General features: G+C 40.6%; 1 protein-coding gene across 1 annotated transcript in view; it reads right to left on the minus strand.

Annotated features, from left to right (window-relative positions):
* The window catches only part of dock4b (dedicator of cytokinesis 4b), a 142,523-nt gene that overhangs the window by 43,633 nt on the left and 78,172 nt on the right, over positions 1-20,718 (minus strand). The window contains exons 14-28 of the mRNA XM_087830308.1: positions 20,255-20,379; positions 19,576-19,738; positions 17,126-17,232; positions 14,180-14,333; positions 13,191-13,288; positions 12,872-12,955; positions 12,080-12,180; positions 11,209-11,290; positions 9,236-9,406; positions 6,193-6,385; positions 5,636-5,772; positions 3,034-3,168; positions 2,577-2,675; positions 1,326-1,420; positions 717-792 (exon numbers count right to left, since the gene is read on the minus strand). Of these exons, the coding sequence (XP_087686434.1) occupies positions 717-792; positions 1,326-1,420; positions 2,577-2,675; positions 3,034-3,168; positions 5,636-5,772; positions 6,193-6,385; positions 9,236-9,406; positions 11,209-11,290; positions 12,080-12,180; positions 12,872-12,955; positions 13,191-13,288; positions 14,180-14,333; positions 17,126-17,232; positions 19,576-19,738; positions 20,255-20,379 (1,820 nt within the window). The remainder of the gene's footprint in view (positions 1-716; positions 793-1,325; positions 1,421-2,576; positions 2,676-3,033; positions 3,169-5,635; positions 5,773-6,192; positions 6,386-9,235; positions 9,407-11,208; positions 11,291-12,079; positions 12,181-12,871; positions 12,956-13,190; positions 13,289-14,179; positions 14,334-17,125; positions 17,233-19,575; positions 19,739-20,254; positions 20,380-20,718) is intronic.

The raw sequence follows: 20,718 nt of genomic DNA on the forward strand, positions 1-20,718 counted from the left end.
TTAAGAACATCTCCACCACTGCACTACAGTCAGGTAACATCAGATATTCGGGTGTAAAAATTTTCAGACTGAATCACATTCCGCTACTAATGTAGAGGGGATTATCTCAGAGTGCAATACTTCACCTATATCACTCATGGGGAGAGGTGCGACAATTAAAACGATGGCCTAAAATCAGCCATCAGTCTATTGATTGGTTTAAGACACTAGACTCAAACATCTCAAAATGTTTATGAAAACAACAAACCATCACAAATCAGTTTAAAAACGCTACAAAAGCCAAAATGCACTGGTGGTCTAGAATTACCCTTTTTTTTCTATATGTTTCCAAATGGATCAAATCAAGCCTGTTAGATAGTCCATGACTGTACCTGGTCAAGCACCATATAGAAAAAATACTAAAACCAGATTAAGTATTTGATGTTGGCGTAAAGTATATTTATTGTTCTTTCTTCTGTTTTTTAGCTTTCAGCTCACTACTGCACAGTCTGCCTTAAGCATCTAAATAATAGTATTAGCTTGATTTTATATCCATGTCTCAGTTTTTGTGATGTGTGATGAACTTCCATATTATATATGTGCCTGCCTGTGTGTCAGTAGTAAAGTAATGCAGCAGACTTTTTGAAGCTATTTTGACATTCAGACTTCTGAAGCACTGCAGCACTGTTCAGACAACATGCACACACACACACACAAAGCCTGCCAACTTTCCTTACCTTGTAGTCAAACTTGTCATTGAGGAAGTTTTTCCTCAGAGCGTCAGAAAGGTAGAGGACAGTTGTGATGATGACACTAAAAGAACAAAAAGGGACGGAGAAAGCAAGAGGTGGAGAAGATTACTACTGTGTCACCTTGGAGGGGAATCTGTCATTTCCATTCTGCACTGCTAAAGGAAAATACGAGCAGAGAGGCAAAACCATAAACAGCTAAGGCATAACATTTTTAAGTTACACTTTTCTGCCTGACAAAACTTTTTATTATGAAACTGTTACTTGTTTTTCCTGTATGATATCATCTCTGTGTCACTTGATAGTGACCTCCAGACAATAATATGGATGGATAAGCACTGCATTTACTCTCATATTAAATGAGCACACTACATTCAAATCTCTCCATCTTCTGAAGCTTTTTGTGCGATCAAACTCAAGTGTTAACCGAGAGAACCGAGGTTGAATATTTTAGCAGATGAAAGGACACAAACAGAATAAACGACCAGTTGTGAGTGAGATGCATACTGCATATCTGCATGAGCCTCTGATTTCCTGTCTGTCCTCATTCGTGTCCTCTTCCTGCTTTCCTTGATTTGTTTGCGTGTGTGTTCTTACTTGTTCGTGACCAGTCTCATGACAGTCCAGTCTTTAGGGAACATTTCTGGTCGGATTAGGATCCTGAAGACTGTGAAGATATGAAGGAGGAAATCCTGCAACACAAACACATGCAAAACAACACCAAGGCACATTAAGTTTGTTACTCAGTAAAGAGTTATTGCCGAAGAAAGATTCGGGATGGAGCTTATTTTTGACAACCATTTACTATCCTATTATATATTAGGTATAATTAAAAATATATAAAAGAAATGTCTGTGTTTCTGTTGGCCATTTTAATATTTTCTAGCTATAAGCTGCTTCTTGACTTCTCTTTATGTCTGCACGCTCTGTGGGAAAACAAACAACCTAAAACTTCACTGCAGGTCCTTTTTCCATTTGTACCTCCTCTGATAGACTTGGATCGACCGATTTTCCATTAACAAACAAGATGCTCTTATGACTCATCGAGTGACACCACTGACCAGCCAATTGGTGGCATGCAGTCTGACAACATCACATTTTAGAACCTGCGTGGATCGCTTTGGAACCCTGGCCGTACAGGTACTATGACCTAATGAAAAACCCTGAAACCTGTGGTGAGCTGTGGCGAGTTGATCCAAGTAGGTACTAATGGAAAAGGGGCTCTTTTCCAGTGTGAACCACATTAAATCTGCTCAGAGTTAGTATGAAGGTAGAACAACTTCCTCTGCATCTGTCCATGGTGCTGAATTGTTAATATCAGCTCTATTTAAGGACACTACACTGTACACAAATATCTGATCCTAACACTTCTCAAGTGTTAAGGCAAATGCAGATCTACTATGTAACTATGTAGTCTGTACATAGGATAGGATGTGCTGTGTTATCAACTGTAATAATATTATACACTCAAAGTCTGAGCCTCTAGAAAGATGTGCTGCACATGTGAAAGCAATAAATCTGGTTTCATCTGCATGTTTCACTTAGGTTTTACCACCAAACCCAGCATCAGGGTTCACTTAGTAAACTCTTTTGATTACACTTTAGATGCATGTATCAAAAATAGAACTCACAAAAAGTACATTACTTCAGTTAACATTAATTCCCAATAGAGTAAACCCATGAACTTAATATCTTTCTGTCTGTTATTTTTCTTGCTGCCCTATTCAAAACAATTTGTAGAAATTGTAGTAATGCCATCAACAGGCATTAATTATAATCTTTTACTTTTAGACTTGCAGACAGACAGATATGGATGGAGGGAAAGAGAGAAAGATCGAGTGCTCTTACCCTCAGGTCGTCTTTGCTGCTGAACGCCTGCAGCAGCTTCTGATAGTGCTTGTCACTCATCTGTCGCAGAAGTGCCAACAAACATGCCACAAATTCTCCCTGACAACACAACACATAATGAGAGGGAGAAGATGGAGCTTCAATGTTGTTGCATACTCAGAGCAAACTTTTCTTTTTCTATCCTTTTGGAGGAGAAATTAGTTCAAAAAATAAGATCTATTGTGCTTTGAAAATAATAGTGGAACTAGTAAGAATTGTACTTATGTTAACAGGATTTTTAAAAGAGTTTCCACCTTGACATTCCTTCATCAGACAACGATGATCTCATTGTCATCCACCTCACCATTTCCGTCATTCCAGAAACTCTGTTTATTAGTCTAATTACGCTTCTACATATTGTCAAGTCCTGGCATTTATAGCAGTAAGCTAGCTTACAAACACAGTAAAACACACATACAGTGACATCCTGGAACTGTAGTCTCATGGAGGTTCCAGCAGGCTGGGGCCGGTTGCTAATTTCCAAGATGGTCCTCAGTAAAACTCCCAGCAGACTTTCCACAATTAGCTCCACTTCCTCAGACACCACAAGCTCCTGGAGAGGGAAAAGAAAACACACCCATGTGAGAATGAATCACAGGTCAAAGTACCACATTACCTTGAGAGAGAGAATATTAGCATTTAGAATAGAAAGAAAAAAAATGTGAATCTTGAATGTAAGAGTCACTAAAATTCAAACAGACTCCATCTGTGCACTTATGTCCTCTTAACGTTACCTGGCATTGTTCTGCTAGCACAACACTCAACCGGATTCAACAACTGACACTTTTCTGCCTCCGAGCCAACGTCTACACCCCTCACCGCCCCGCCACCGCTACCCTGTAATTCTATTTTCATCAGTTTTAATGAGTCTTGCACCAGAATGTGGACTAATAAGAAGTTTCAGGGCCATGCAGAACATTTTGAGACTACAACTTAAAAAAGAACGAGGAGAATGGAAACGAATAGGAGAAGGTAGAATACAAAAGATGTAGAGGCAGTTAAAGATGAAAAGAAACTCAAATAGAGCGGTGAATAAACTGGTGGGTGTGTGTGTGTGTGTGTGTGTGTGTGTGTGTGTGTGTGTGTGTTTCTCTCTAGTCTCTACCCCTGACAAGACAGACAGGTCTTGGAAAGAGTGATAATGAGAAGGAGCCTCACTGGCACATTGACTGCCACTGCTGTCACTTCCCTTTAGATATGGTGCCAGTGGGTGCTCATGTGTGCACGCATTTGTGTATGTGTTTTTCTGGCTGCCTCTTCCACTAACTGCCTCCTTGGCAGTGACCGGTACAAGCCCGGCAACCTGAGCAGGTACACACAGACAGGCAAATCACACAAATACACACGCACAGCTCAAAGTGACTGCCGCTTTGACAGTGTCCATTGCTGAATTGATGGCTCTCATTACTGGATTACACTGCTGCCAGTGTCCCGGTTACCAAGACTAATTGACCATAAACACGCAACAAAGCAATCTGCTATTGCAGTGTACTGGCAACAAAACTGGTGTAGGACTGATTCCTGTGGTGTTGACTTTCTTTAATTATTTTGGGAGATATAATGGGAGGGATACTGCCATGCAGATTCTTGACAAACATCAGGAATTGATTGCAACTGCACAAGTTTCTATGAAGCGATTACACCATATTGTTTATGATTTCAAAAAGTTATTATTCTATGACTTGGAGGAGCCAGGGATAATTGCTAATACTTTATAATAAGACATGCAACTAAGGCAGTAATTCCCGAGTGATTAAATGGTGTATTTTATTGAAATTACAATGTCTTTAAATTTACCTACAAGCACTTAACAGTGTATGCACTAGAATAAGGGGGTGACAAGTCAGATGTTTACAGGAAACAAAAAACTTGGTATACTGCAAGAACATTTCGGTAGTCTGTAAGTCATTTTAAGTAACGCATAACTTCAGGTATTTTACACGAGAGGAAATAAAAGTTATACTGCAAGTAATTTTAAGCGCTGTATAAATAATCGTCATTATTACGTAACTTCTTCATAATTTTCATGGAAAAGCACAGGTCTGCAAATTTTGATGGTATTTTATTTTTTCTTGTTTGTCTTCAAAATGACCATGAAATTGTTATTATTTGCAGGTAAATATAATTTCATTGTAATTTCAAGTAATTAAAATTCCCTTTAATTTCCAATGAATCAGCCCTTAGTTGTAGGAATTACGCCTTTAGTTGTACACCACATTGTAAAGCGTAACCAGATCTTTATGCAACAGCACAATGATTTGATGAATGACTGCAATGACTGGTGAGTCAGGTGAGAAGAATAAGACTGTTGTGCGTCTTTGAGGTGTGACACAATCCATCAAAAGCAACAAATTGGCAGATATCACCTTTAAGTTCCTCCCCCTGAGCTCATGGGATCTCCTTCCCTCTAAGAGAAAGGCAACCTTTCATCTTGAATTTAAATTTGAGAAAGAGGATGAAATCACAAGGATCCCAATGTGGCAAACGGTGCCATCATTAGGCTCGGAAGGAGCGATCTTACACAGAGAGCCACTGTTCGATCTTTGAGTTTAATTGGACGTTTGCTCTCTGCATTACTGAAATCTACTGAAATAGTGGGATGCAGACAGGCGCAAATGGCCAGTGGGACCTCCAGCATCCAGGGATGTAAGTGCAAGGAGTTGACTGGCCAAATTTAAAAAACTAAAAGCAAAGGCTCTAGTCAGGCCAGGCCAGGGATTTTTTTAATAACATTTAATAAAAACCTGAAACTGTTTTTTTATTAATCAATAAAACAAAAAGAAAGAAATTCTAAAGACAGCCATAAGCTTTTAAGAGATTACACAAATTTGGGTTTTGAGCTTGAAATATGCTGTAGATGGATTTAATTACCTGAGCTTTCTAGTCTAAGCTCAGTTAACCAGCTGTCTCAGTTTCCTCATCAGTAAGAAAGCCAGTGTATTTCCCAAAACACTGCAGTGTTTCTTTAAGGAAGCAGGGGGGCCTGACTAATGGCTCTCAGTTATGAGCGTAATACTCACCGCAGTGCCATTTTCCTCCTTCTTGATTAGAGAAAGCATGCTGGAGAGGATCTGGGCACACATGACCAGGTCTCTCTGCTCCTGCATGTGGGCCTGTAGCACTCGAAGCACCACCGGCAACAGGATGCATCGTGAATCTACAGCACAAACACATCAAAGACTTAATGAAGTAGAAATAACAGAACGGGAACAACTAAGAAAAATTTCTACACTCATTTCTCCGCGGGGCCATAATGTCTTGCTCTGCTTTCATGCTCAGTTGAAACATTATTGACTGGAACTAATGAAAATCTTGTATGACATTCATATGATTTGCATGAGGGATGTTTTTTCCCTGCTACATGCAGCCTTTGGGAGCGTGTTGCAAATGAAAAACTGACACAGTAATTCGCTTCAGTGTAAACCCTTTATTAAGAACAGTTTAATAACTTGGAATTTGGCTCACTGCAGGGTAACAATTAGCTAAGGTGTGTTCTCAAATGGGACTGCAGAGCTAAAGAGTTGTGATCACGTTCCAAATGCTGTGAATAAATGCTTTTTGTCCTACTAGTATTTACCTGGGTTTATGTAAAGCTGGCTTTCCACAGTCTTGGCAATGCACTGCAGTTTGACGGCCTCCAGGGGGCAGTCAGGATGGACGGTGGTAGGCAGGCTGCCCAGAGTCTCCCTGACGAAACCGGCCACCTCGCGCACCGTGAAGATCTTCAACAGCTCGCCGTAAATTGCCGGAAATGTTCGGAGGAACACGGCCTGCGCATAAAGAGGGAATGTTCAATAACAGGTGCAGGTGCAACAGGTGGAGCTCATTCTTGTTTAAATGCTTTCTCCAGGCATGAAATCACTCTGCTGAAAACCATGATGAGAGTGTTCCTATATATGTATATGCAGTTAATATTTTACCATCCATCTTTCACTAACTTTAATGATGTAAGTAGCATAATAAAGAAGCTACATCCTAATGACACTGTGAAGATGCCCTGCAGCTCAGCTCAGCCGATAAGAACTGACTCAAGAAGAAGCGACTGTACTGCTCCATACTCTTCTTAATATTCATACTATGTTTCTAGACAGCTGTTTTATTTAGTAAACAGAGGTAAATATTTACTATTCTGCCCTGAATCACTGGCCCCACTTGGATTTAGTCAGAACTCTGGCAGGCACGGATTACGTGGATTAAGCTGAAGGACAGCTAGGATTGCTGCCCATCACTTGTTTGTAGCTGGCTGTCAGATTCTCCTTCTTCCTGTCAGGTTCTGTCAGTTTCTCATTGAATAGTTGAAAAAAAAAGACTAAATATCTCCCCTTTGAGTCTCTCTCTTTTTTTTTTAACACTAACGTTCTTCTTCTCTGGGACATTCTGGCAGAAGACAAATGCTGTTTTGTTTTCCAGCAACTGTCAAAGATGTTTTCTTTTTAAAAAAAAATCCATTTAAATAAGGCAACAGGGGCCGTAACTGCCCAACTGAAGTAGCTTTTCTGAGTAATCACAGTGTGTTTACTAATTTTAGAATGCAGCATATCTAATTTTTGCATTAAATAAGCATAATTATATCAAAAAATATGTTCAAATCATGTTTTGTTTTTTTGCATTTTTATTTAACAGTATAAAATCTAAAACAGGAGTGACAGTTAAATACCAAATTGCCAATCTCAAGTTGTTCGGCACATTACAAATTCCATATGTGCAGGAAACAGTTTGCCTATCTGTATATGGGTTTGCTGCTTATGTTTTTGAGTGTGTATGTATTTGTGTATGCTGGCGTGTGTGTGCTAGATGTTACAGATTAAGAGGGATTAGTATTAGCGCGACCTGCATTCTCCCACTGCTATTGTTGTGTTGAGAATACAGATCAGAAGTCAGTGGGGGACTAAAACAGAGGTTTTCAGACAGAGCATGGACAGAGCGCAGCTGGAATAGTTAAAGTTGCAACAGTACCGTAATTGTTGGGCTATAAGCCGCTACTTTTTGCACAAGCTTTGAACCCTGCGGCTTTTAGTCAGGTGCGGCTTTTCTAAGGATTGTCCATGATTTTTGTGATATCGTAAGACGATTTGTTTTGTTTGTTCCGCTGTTCTCCGGCACTACGTTGCCTGGCGGAAGGATCAGGGTTCAAGAGTGGTATGTTGGTCACATGTCCGTCCGCCAGGCAACGTAGTGCCGTACGAAGTAGCGCGAAAAACAAAATTCAAAGTAGCGCTACGTGTTCAGCGGGAGGCGTGGATGATGAGCAGCGATAAACTTGCGAAAAGCAAGTTATGCCTAACTCCACCAGTGGATTCTGACAGCGTGGAAAAGTGTGAAAACATCCATGATCACCAACGGATTTCGAAGGGCTGGACTGCTGCATGATGGAGACACCGCCACGGCCCTTCAGAGGGTGTTCGACTCTGACACTGACAACGAGGATTTGTTTGGTTTTGAAAGTGACAACGAAGGAGAGAAGTGGAGAGTGGATGACGTAGCCATCCTGAGCCTGTTCGTTTCCGACACTGGAGAAGAGGACTTTGGTGGTTTTAGTGCGCAGGAAGAAGAGAAAGATGGTGGTGAATGACTGACTTTTCTTCTTGTTAAAGCCGTGTCACTGCACCTGAGACTAAAAGGTAGTCCGAATCTATTTTTCTGGTGTGCTGTAGGTTATTGTTATGTGCTACATTTGTTACTCATTTATGAAGCACAGTACATGTTTCGTACTTGTAATTACCGCTGCTTGTACATATACCTAAAAAGTTATGCAAATATGTACCCATAACTTGTTTTTCAAAATATTAATAAAAGGGGTGTGTCTCCAAACAGCCATCTCTTTCCTGACAATTCCCTTTGTGCATATTCTCTTACATATGATAAGTCAACATTGAAACACCTGCGGCTTTTAGTCAGGTGCGGCTAATGTATGTACAAAACAGGATTTTCCCCTGATTTTAGCTTGTGCGGCAAATATTCAGGTGCGCTTTGTAGTCCGGGAAATACGGTAATCTGATTCTTGAAGATTCAAAGTGAGGTTTTTGCAAACATGTGTAGTTCGTTATGGCTGCTAAAAGAAAAGACATGTTTAGATTTTGTGTGGGTGAGGTGAACGCTAAAAAATATAGGAAAATATGAGAAATTTAAATGGATTATCCCGGATAAAGAAGACATAAGATCAGATGGACACCACAGCACCAACACATGTACCACAGGAAAGAAAACTGTTTTTTTTCTCCACAAAAAACCAAAAGAGTGCACAAACACACCTCTGCACAAACATCTGTTTCTGGTGTGTAATTAGGATTATCTTTGGGGTCTTTAGCTTGTTTTGTTTTGGTCTTCTTTGAAATCAGTGAAGGCAGCTGCCCTTCTGTGCAGACCTCCCACTGATTAAGGAAAACCTGCCACAGAAATCCCTGTTCTGCCTCCAAACCCTCTGGCAGCCTGAAATTCAATTACAGCCAATTTCTCACCTTTCACAACTGCATCAACAGGAGCCCCTGAGAAAGACAACATCAAGTGGCGCACATTTTCACATTCAGATTCACACAATCAGGCGCACGTATGACAAAGCTGCAAAGATCTCAAGATACGCTCATGCCTGTCACTGATTTTTCACACAAGCCCATACACACCTGTGTCTGTGCGACGGGCGTGGTGCCTTTGTTCTCCTGCGAGAGGAAGAAGCGGATGGACATGAACAACTCGTGAATGCAGACTCTGAACTCTTCCTCATTCTGGCCTCCTGTAGCGAGCGAAAAGAGCCGACGGGACTGGATGATGTACTTAAAAATGTACTCGCTGGCCTGAGAGGAAAGAGGAAAACAGGAAAAAAGAATTTGTCCTCTGCCGCCTGATGGAAAAAAGCACAAAAGTTCCTTCCATGGAAAGTTGTCAGATAATAGAGAATTCGTACATTTTGTCCTGATAAATTATATCCAATCTCTTATTATTTTATTTATCTCAAAGTCAAAAGTACCAGACTATTCAAATAAAATTGCCAGCAATTCTGATAATGGATTCATCATTTTGAGTTTTTGAGTCAAGCATGAAGAAATTAATTGAAACAAAACAAATAAGTCACTCTGGCATTGTGATCTCAAGGGCCACTTGAGGCTGTCCAGTACTCACAGATGTTAATGTGAGGGTGCCCAATTTAAAAACAGTAGTAGACAGATTTACAGTCAGGGTGGAGATTTATGCTTCAGTGGGAGATCTACACCATAACCACAAACCCCTCTGAAACCAAATGCCATAACATACGGTGCAAGCTAACGTGCACCTCCTTAGATATAACCGATGCAATAAAGTAACGTGGCTAACTGCGCATCGCATCGAACTATCGCCTACTTATTAAAAGCAATAATAATGATAGCATCAATATAGGGCTCACATATGTCAACAAATTCATGGAGGGAGATCACTAAAGCTACTTTGGATGCCAATTTGTTCTTTAATGGCACGTAGGAGCAAATTTTCACACACCTCAGCAGTTTAAATTGTATCTTTTGTATTGTATCCAACTGTAACTGTAAGAGCTTAAAGCTCTGGATAATTAATAGAGCGGCTGCTTTGAATAACAAGTTGGTGCCTTTAGCCATCTGCTCGGAGATCCCCTCAATTAATGTAAGTCACTGAACTGGATCTCTCCGACTGTATGTCTCGTGGAAGAGGTTTAATGCAATTACCTGACAAATAACATGGCTGCTTATTTAATTGTACCAACATACTGTCAAAGACGCCCATGCTCCAGTTTCTAAAGTGAGTGAAAGTTCTATTTTATTTATAAGTTGACTTACATGGCAGCAGGTATCTGTGTCTCTCTGGCAGCATAAATCATGCTAGCAGTTACATGATTTATTTTTCCAAATTAGGTCATTTGTGGGTACGAAACAAAAAACAACAACACTGAGTAAAATGCCCATCTTGAAGCTTCAAAACCAATAGCTGGCATTGATGTGACTACCAACGTCTTTAATATACAGTCTATGGCAAAGTCTTGAAATACATGAATTTAAATAAATAAAACAATTTTATTCATGATAACCTTTAATTTTATTTTTATTGAGCTCATTTATAATATAGCAGTTTTTTGACAGTGATCCGCTTTGCTTTTTATTAAAAAGGAATGTGCCTAAAGATAAGCACCTCGACATGTTAGATACGCAATTAAACCCGTCTAAAGAGATTCTCTTATCTGCTTCTACGTGGAAAAGCCTGCAAGCACATCTGCACTATACCGCTTATTCATTATTTACTGCACTACAGATTACCATTTTACTTCTGGTGCAGAATCTATTCTGTGAATGTTAAACGAGGAGCCACAGTTTGGCTGCCGCAATGTGCTCCACTGACAGTGTGTCTGCATGAGTCATTAGAAAAATGTGATGAGGATTCCCAACACTAGAGGCACCGTGCTTCTGCTCATTAAAATTGCATGCAGTGTAATAGACACAGGTGGGGGATAACGAACGGTAGAAGAACGTATGAATTAGCAGGAGTGGCAGTGGATGGTGTCATTGTGTGCACGGGTGTATTTGTGTATCGATAAAGGCAGCTGCATTTACAGTTTGAAATACTGGCCTGGCTGTCTTTGTGCGTGCCTCACCTTGAGCACCTGCTGTATGTGATCCTGATGCTCTGCATCAACAATGCGGTCCACGTACCACTTCAGCACTTTGATCAGGTCCCTGGAGGAGACACACACACACACACAGTACAACTAGTTACCACTAGCTGCATGCTTCTCTCACTGGATTTGGCAAATATAGATGAGACAGTGTCATGTTTTAAAATGTAACGCTCTATCATCCATTATTTAAATGAACTCTGGTCACATTAATTCATCAATACAATACTACAGCTGTCTGTAATAATCATGAAACTGCGGGCTGACAAGAGTAATAAAAGCTCCTTGCCACACACCCACTTGTAATCTGTTTCAGTTTTTTTACTGCTGCTTTAAATGGTCGAACTTAATTAAACTCTTCAACTCAAGAGATCATCTTCATCCAGCGGTGCGCTTCTGACACATATGGCATTGAGTACTTATGAGAGTACTCTTTAAGTATCTTGGTTTCCTGTTTAGAGCTTCTAGAAATGTGGCAGTGGTGTGTGCGCTTACGAAAGAAAGTTTAACAAAAATATCAGAAGACAGAAATGGGTACAGACTGAAAGAAACAACTGGTGAGGTGAGAACAGCAGGTGTGTGATGGAGGAGAAATGAAATCCAGGGAGGCAAAAGTGAGCACAATTTTCTAATTCACCTTTCATCCACCAGGGGGCACCATAAGCATTTCATTCAATCTTCTATCAAAGCACAGGACTGAGCAAAGCTGCCTCTCAGCATTGACGTAGGTTGGACTCTCTTGTCCTGCCTACCTCTTGTGATATCTTATTAGAATACAATGTGTGGTTCTGTGATGTAGCCTTGAAAATCTGCAGCATTTGTTACAAGTGAATGCTGGAGCATCACATACCTGTAGGACAAAGCTCCAGCAAAGTGGCTTTCGATGTAGGTGTCCATGACAGGTTTAAAGTGCTGGAATTTGCTGTCCTGGAGAAGGTTGATGATATGGACCTAGAGTAAACAGAGAAGACAACTTAAAAAAAAATCATGTTGGCATATCGCTTAAAAAACCCTAAAGAATTCTGTGTATTTTGATAAAGTTTTATCTAAGATGCATGAATTTAAAATTGCGCTTTTCTATGAGGCTACGAGACCAAAAAGAAACTAAAGGTAATTACATGCTGCACACAAATCTCTAGAAATATTTTTAAAAACCCATCACTTCATGTCTGCAGCTTGTTGTATAATCTGAGCTTGTCCAGCCACAGAGCACGAGTCCATTCGTCCAACCTGTTTGATTGATCTCGAGCAACATAAAGAAAACCTGATGGCTACAGCGGCCCACTAGACCTTTGCATCGCTGATAAGGCCACAGTGAGAGGAGAAAGTGTGCTTGTGTGTCAGTGTGAAACTGATTTGGAGAGAGAGAGAGACATGAGGAGACAGAGACAGAATGAAAGAGAGAAAGAGATCGATCTCCGGGCTCACACTATCAGCTCAGTGCAGCATGACCAGGTTGAGATTGCTTCAGCGAGCTCTGAAGCGTTACATCACTAGATCTTTCTCTTGGAGTTTGTGTATCTGCTCTTACTGTTGACTCAAACACTATCAGATGGCTCCTGATGTGAAGAAAAACTGAGAATGCGCACACACACACAAAAAAATCTGCGACACGACTGGGCCATTTGGACAACTGACTCACCAGTGAATCAAACACCTTAAGTCCATATCTCTGGGAGCTTTCATCCAAAATCCCGAAGAGGGTGTCCAAGGTGTCCTGGAGAAACTGTTAGAGAAATACAAAACAGGCTTTCATTTTCTCAACCTGAACTTTAAATACATTTTGATTGAAACAAAACAGTGACACTTCATTCTGAACAGTGAGCTTTACTGTACAATATAAAGCGCCTTGAGGCGACTGTTGTTGTGATTTGGCGCTATATAAATAAAACTGAATTGAATTGAACAAGGCAAGAAAAAGCAGGGCCAAATCATGGACGAGAGTCTGTCTGCTGGCCTACTTTGACAATCTCCGAGCCATCGATCTCCTTCAGCTTTGATAAGCTGTCGTTGATCCTCTCAGGGTGGGCTCGCCACTTCAACAGGTCCAGCATATCACCTGAAGGAAGACAACAAGGAGGGGTAAGATGCAAAAAGACACATGACTTACAAACAGTGACAAGATCAAGATGCTTCCCTTGGTTGCTTGGAAAAAAACAAAACAATAAACAACAACACAGGATTATGAGGATTATGAGAGCTGCGTGCACCTCACATCACAGGGCATCATCAGGCCCTTCAATTATAACCCCAAAGCCCCCAACGTATCCAAACAAATGATGACATTTTCAAGTGCAGCAGGATGAGGGAGATAAAAAGTCATTTTCCTGTGCAGGAATCCCCAGACATACGCATGAATAAAACATAAGCTTCAAGAAGAAAGTCTTTTAGCTGTCTCTGTTGAACCTGAAATGTCTTTTTGCAATTTTATACTCAATATTCTGTTTGTGTTGTTACATTACTAATTTTGGTTGTCTTAAAATGCATCTCAAAGGATAAATAAACAAAGAGTGTTGCAAGTGAATTATGCTTGTAATTTTAAAGTTTCTATTCAAACATTGACTTAGCCTTCTAGCCATGCTGAAATCCCAAACCCAAAAGCATAAGGACTTATTAGTTCATTAGTTAGTTTTGCAGATCGGAAGCCGTTCCTACCACCTTGCATATTCACTGGTTTGTTCGCGCACTAGGGAGGGGAACATCAGTTCAACACTTGCACAGAACCCATCTCTTTGACTTCCCTTAACATATGGCATTTCTACATTTTCTTCAGCCTCTTTTGAAGCCCTGATTGCATTCTTTGTAACACTCGCTGATCTATAGAAGCACACAGAACCAGCTAGTGAAGTGCTGCACAACTAAACTCCCAATTAAAATCTGTAAAAGTGTGGCGGCCAAAAACAGTTCAGCAGGCAAGCGACCCAAATGTCGAAGCCTGAGTCTTGTTTACCGTTCTGCGTGAGCTTGGTGGAGCAGAGGAAGCTGGTGATCCAGAAAGATTCCTTGGTGCCTTTCAGCGTCTGATTGTTAGACGGCAGGTTGGGCTTGGAGAACGGCTGCTTCAGGTAGCGTGAACAGTCAGCCAAGCTGGTGTTCTCCTCGCACTGCAAGGAAACAAAGCAAAAAAATAAATAAAGCTCAACTTTTTTGAGCTGCCACTGACATATGTTTTGGACAAGAGCAGAAGAATGCAAATGCCAGTTTGAACCCTCAGTGTGTCCGATTAAAAACAGAGAACGAGGGGAGATACAAGAAAAGGTGGATGATTTTTCTAATTACTTTTCAAAAAGGTAATATGTGGGCATACCACATCAAAGATCTTGTGTGGAATCTACATTAGTCATATTTAGCCTGAAAGGATGATTAAGGAGGATTCACACAGGCATCTTTTCAGGCTTTAATACTCCTTCTTTGCATTCATTTTGAATTAAGTAATGACCTGTATTGCCCAATAACTGACCAGCAGATCCATCGCTTTGCTTTACTTGCAATAGTAAATAGTTTACATTTTTGTCTATTCAAAAGCTTCAGTGCTCGTTTCTGCTAGCTAGCCTAATCATGTCTGTAAATATTTTGTGAGAGGTAGGTGGTTGCTCTGTAACTTGTCATCCAACTTCAAAATAAAGGAGAAGTTGATCCTCATGGTGGCTAATCATCCCGTCATATATTGAAGTTAGAAATAGGCTTGTTTCTGAACAAAGTGTTCTTAGCTTTCCTTGTAAATCTCTGAACCATCAGAAACCCCCAACTGTTGAAGCAATATGTGTGACTTCACCAACTGCCTCTGTAAGCTCCTTTGCAACCAACCTCTGAATCAGACCCTTCTTTTCATGTTGTGTCTAATTCCACTGTTATATCTGTTGTCATTAAGGCCTGGTCTGCTTGATACCAAGAATCTTGTTGCTGCTCTCCTTCCTCACCCTCTTATGTGGGGAAATTGCTTAAACAGAGGCATAGATAAATTACTGTTTATGAAGGTAAAAAAAAAACAAAAGAGTCTTCTTTTTACTGAAGAGGTCTTGACTGAAATTAGGCTACGTTCACACTGCAGGCGAAAGCGCATCAAATCCAATTTTTTTGACCCTATGCGATCCATATCCGATCATGGTATGACAGTGTGAACGGCACAAATCCGATATTTTCAAATCCAAACTGGGTCACTTTCTATGTGGTACTGAATCCGATACATATCCAATGTTTTAGAAAGCGACTGCTGTTTGAACGGTCATGTCGCAATAAATCCGTCTTTTACGTCACTGACACGAGACAAACGTTAATTATCAGCGCCGGAGAAGCGCCTGCGAAGACATCGTGAACGCTTCCTGGCCATCCAGTGTAGATGTCAGTGAAACTGTTGGCAAGACAACGTGAACATTTTATTTGTTCGGTATAATCTGCAGATTCTGACAGAAATCTGCAACTATCCTTTGAAGCACCGCTCCTCTAAAACAGCAATAGGGATAATTATTAGGTTATTTACATTATTATGTAAATAACAAAATAACTTAAAGCAAAAATTGGGAAACGTAAAGTCTGAAGTCTTTATATTAAGGGCCATCAGTCAAACAATATTGTTTGCTCTGAGTCTAAACAGAGCGCGTTGCGCGTGACGTCTTCTTTTGCGCATGCGGGCTGCTTTGAGGGTTCACACTAGAGCGCGTTTGCTGTCACATTTTATTTGTAGTGTGAACAAGCAGACAAAAAAAATCGGACTTGATCAAAATATCGGAATTGAGCATTAAGACCTGCAGTGTGAACGTAGCCTTAGATTGTCTTGTGTTATGGATTTAACACGCAGTCCTACATCTGAAGCTGTTTGAGCTCCAAAGCTACCAAAGAGTTTGGACTGCTCCTGTGTGTCTATTTTAGGCCCGAGGAGAAACTAGGCCATGCAGTTTCATTGAGCTTTTCAGCAACTTTCATCTGGCATTACAATGGGCCTTTACCCCCCCTCTATGGTGGAGACACACAGGAAAAAGAAAGCAGTCCACTAAAACCAGCAGGCTCAAAATTTGGGCTTTGGTAAGAGTAAATCTTGCAACCTGACATGAAAAAGTACAAAGAAAATAGCATTTTTCTTTGTGTTTATATACTGTTGAACTAAACCATAGATAATCATAGAATAAATACATCATATTTTTGGACCCCTTACTGCCAATAAAATGCATGAATGCACTCATGTTTCTTTTCCTTCCACAGAACTGGACACACCCTTCGCCTGCAGCTGAGGAAAAGCATCTAGTCTGCAATTATTCCGAATTACACCCAAGACAGCATTGCAGCAGCTTTTAACTGGGGATACTGGTCATTTTACTTGTTTCAGACCATTGATACGACAAAGCTGTGAGTCGCTTAAAACGTAGGGAGAAAAGGTGATTCTAAATAAAGAGATGCAGACTAACAAACAGAAATACAGCAACACTTACGCCTGGATAAATTCAACCTCACAGCTTGGCAATGTTATGTAAGCGGACTCACTGGCGTGCAACCCTGTAATTGAGTGATGCAAGCTGTTTGGTGGCCGGTGGCTCTTAACTGTATCATAAAAGACTCTCACAATTTGCCATTTAGAGACAATGATTCACGTAATCATATACAGGGCACAATCCCATCCAAATTATCCTTGACAGCACCTGTGAGATGCAAAACAATCAACAGGTTCAGTTAAGATCACGGCTAAGCTACAATCTACTGATGGACATGAGATGTTATCTTTTTTTAAAGCTATCACAATCTTAGATGAACCTACACAACACTGTGAAGGTTTCTGCAGTAAAAACTATATACACTATATATAAGCCAAAAATGAATATCCTGCCAAGAAGAGGTTAAAATTGATTTGGTACTCCCCCCCAGTCAAAGCCTACAGTAGATGGTGAGGGTATGCAGGTCTTACCTTATGGATAATGAGCTCATGGGTGCCATCTGGCAGAGTCCTTCCGTCCTCTTGCATCAGAGGAACAAAGGAGTAGCCAAACAGTTTCTTCTCTCCCTTGTCTTTAGCTGTCAAACAACAACACATGGACATGATATTGAGTCCAAAAATAGAACCGCCCAGACTGCGTCAAAACAAAAATGCTTTCTTTTTTAGACTTAACAGCAGCAAATTAATATGCTGAATTATTTGTATGTTTCCAGGGAGAAGAAAAGTATTTATTCAAAGGCTCTGTGAGTAACCTTTGACTGCTGAAGGTGCCAATCAGTGGGTATACAAGTGCAAAGATGTGCAAACGAAGTGCGTGCTCCTGCTCATTTTAGCAAAATCAAACATCAAGAGCATTGGTTGATATAGGGTAAACAACAGAGGTTTAAATATATAAAACCTGTAAGGCAATTAATTTTAATTTTGAAACATGATGTAATTTTTTTTTTTATTAACAGGAAAATCTAAAGGACACCTCTAATCTTTCCATCTGTACTCGGAAATTCACTACCCCTTTAATCACACTTGCATAACAGTAGGATGTGAGGTAACTAAGCAAAAAGTTGTTGTTGTTTTTGGGAGTTTTTTAAGTTGATTTACTCTTTTGAGGATTTGATTAATGTGGGAAGCTTTATCTGAAAGTTCTGGGCATAATTTGCAGTATGAACACATGTAATCTGATTTATCTGAAATGTTAATGCGTGCACAGCGGGAAGCAAAAGCAGAGCATGGAAAGTTTCTATTTCCTTTTATTGCAACACCAGTGATTTATTTAACAGTGTCTACTAGTCTTTTGTGAGTTTGTATGTTTGTGTGTGTTGTCTTTCCCAAGAGAAATACGTTTTTAATGCATCAAACTAGAAACTGTTGTCTCATTTCTCTGTGGCTTGTTATTCAGAATTTCTACTCACAAAGACCACTAATTACCATTGCAATCAAAATAACATTTTTAGTTCTATCTGCAGTTTGGATCATGGATAAGGGGAGTACAACAACAAAATTTAACAGATAGGCCATCAGTCCAGTCATATATGCCATGACAATGAGAAGTTAAAGTGGAGACGGGTTGTAAAGTGGCTTGCAGCTGTGCAGCAGTAATGGAGGCAGGCTAAACCACTGCCCAGGTACCCTATGCTAGGTGTAAGGGCATCAGCATCAGCTGATGTTGGACCTGAGCCTAACTTTGCATCCTGAATGATTGCTGGTACCATTATGCCACTGCAGTGCCACTTCATTGGGGCAATCAAGGCAAGTAAAGCAAAGTTAAAGCAGTCACTCTTGTTATATATAAAACAGTATTTATCCACTATAAGTTACTGCTTGTTTGCAACATCCTTTAAATTACAGCCTTCTTGTGGACGCAGTTTGTAATTATCTCAGGTTGCCTTTTTGTAAAGAGTCCAAACATGGCAGTTTTGAGGCTCTATAATGGAAGGAACTGCTTAATAATTCATATTATTAATAGAAAAATAAGCGCAAGACCCACACGCAGTAACATGCCGTTTTACTCATAAAGGTACAGCTTCTCTTGTAAATTGATTCAACTGGTTCAGAATCGTACTGTATAAACAACCAGTTAATAAAGCATTGCACAGCTTATACTGGCAGGTTCTTATTGTTCCTATTAGCCCCATTTAGAAGCAACACTGGATAATAATGAGTTCAAAAACAAATTAGCAGTTAAAGGCATAGTCAGAAAACCAAACCTTCCATTAAGCCTTAACTGAAAATGAGAGTGTGTGCTAATCAGAGTTTTGCAGGCAGGTTGCCCCCGAATTTGGAAGCCCTTATAACATGTGTAATATGGCCTCCTCAGTTTGGTGTCACCACAGGCTTAAATTGGGATCTTAATAGGGAGCCTTTAGGTGGGAATACTAGCACTGCCAGCAGTAATAAGGCTACTATATCTGCTGCACACAGCCACACAGCCTCACAGCTTGGCATAATAATATCGACTTGTTATGAGAGAAGAGACCCGGCCTTCTCCCCAAAGCACAGAAAGAATGTGAGAGGGAGTGAGGCATACTTTGATTATAATTAAAGTTTTGTCTCATTAGGAAATGAGAAGTTGGACAAACTAGTATCAGTACCAAAGTCGAAAAAAAGAGCTTAAACACTTGGACACCGTCTATGTGGAGTGGGCACAAGGCTGGAGGGCTGGTAGGTTGAAGCAAGCGAGGAAAATGAATACTTCTTTCAAAGGTTTATCAGTGATGTGCCTGGAATTGCAGGGCACAGTGGAGTCAGTGCAGAATGTCTGGTCTTTATCTTCAACTTCCCAAGGTATTCAGCTGTGAAGAATGCAACTCCTCACGCATTCACACCACAAGCCGACGGTGTATTAAAATGCGCGAAAACTTGCCAAAAATGTGTTCGCTTAACCTTTCCTGAATAAATAAACCGACAAACCTATTTTCACTTACTGGAGCAATGTCGAAACTCAAAGCGGACGTGCGACCCCCGAAACATGTCGACCGGAATAGGGAGCTTGATCTGGTCGCCCCAGCGGGGACTGTTGTTGTGATACAACACCAAGGAATGGTACTCATCCACACTTGGTTCACCTGAGCCAGCTGCCACATAACCCTGAAAGATATAAAGAATATTATATTATATTAACGTTTCCCAAACAACAACAAAACAGTCAGAAAAGAGAATGGCCTCAAGGGCGAGGCAGACCGAAAAGGACACTGTGAATTAATATGTCAGCTAGAAATGTGTTGTAAACCTTCCAGAGCCAACAAAAGGCAATAAAGTGAGGAAGACAAGGTTTACATTTGTGTTTATGTGTTTTGGATGGGGGTTGCGTGCCATGTAGTGGCAGCAGCAGTGACAGCAGGGTTATATTTGACTCTATTTTCTGTCCAAGGCCTAGGCTGTGCAGGAAACCACAGAGGCAGACTGTCACAGTGCTGCACCAGAAATGGGCAACACACTAGAGAGACACTTAGCCCTCATCTGGGTCAGCAATGTCCAAAAAAGACACTTTTTTTTCTTAATAGTGTGCAACTGGTTAGGGATTTAAATCTATCAGCCTTAGTTGTTGTGTCTAGCAACAAAACTGTTTATATTTGCCAAGTAAGACACAAAAGCAGTGTTCACCTTTAGGATCTGTCCATCAATATCCAGCACATACACGGTGATCTCTACATTCCTCGCCACGCTCTTCCCCCCCTTCTCAAACTCTCCTTTCTCCAGTGTGACGTAAAGGTCGTTTCTCATCTCTCCTGCAGGAAAGAGGCAACAAAGCATTGATTATGCACATGAGCTAGCATTATTAATGAGCGCGCTGCAGATTCTCTGCGTAATTCCTCCTGGCAGGGGTGGACAGCATTTACATTAGGTGGCATTTGATGATATATTTTCTGCTGACATGAAATATGACATCTGGCTGCCAGAATGTTCAACAATTAAAGACTGCTCTTTGTGTGGTGTGTGTGTGTGTGTGTGTGTGTGTGTGTGTGTGTGTGTGTGTGTGTGTGTGTGTGTGTGTGTGTGTGTGAGAGAGAGAGAGAGAGAGAGATGGGGGACACTGGCATTTTTAAGTAATCAAGAAAAGAAAATAG

This window comes from Neolamprologus brichardi, chromosome 17, assembly GCF_056152115.1.
Source record: "Neolamprologus brichardi isolate AB-2024 chromosome 17, ASM5615211v1, whole genome shotgun sequence".
Taxonomy (NCBI): Eukaryota; Metazoa; Chordata; class Actinopteri; order Cichliformes; family Cichlidae; genus Neolamprologus; species Neolamprologus brichardi.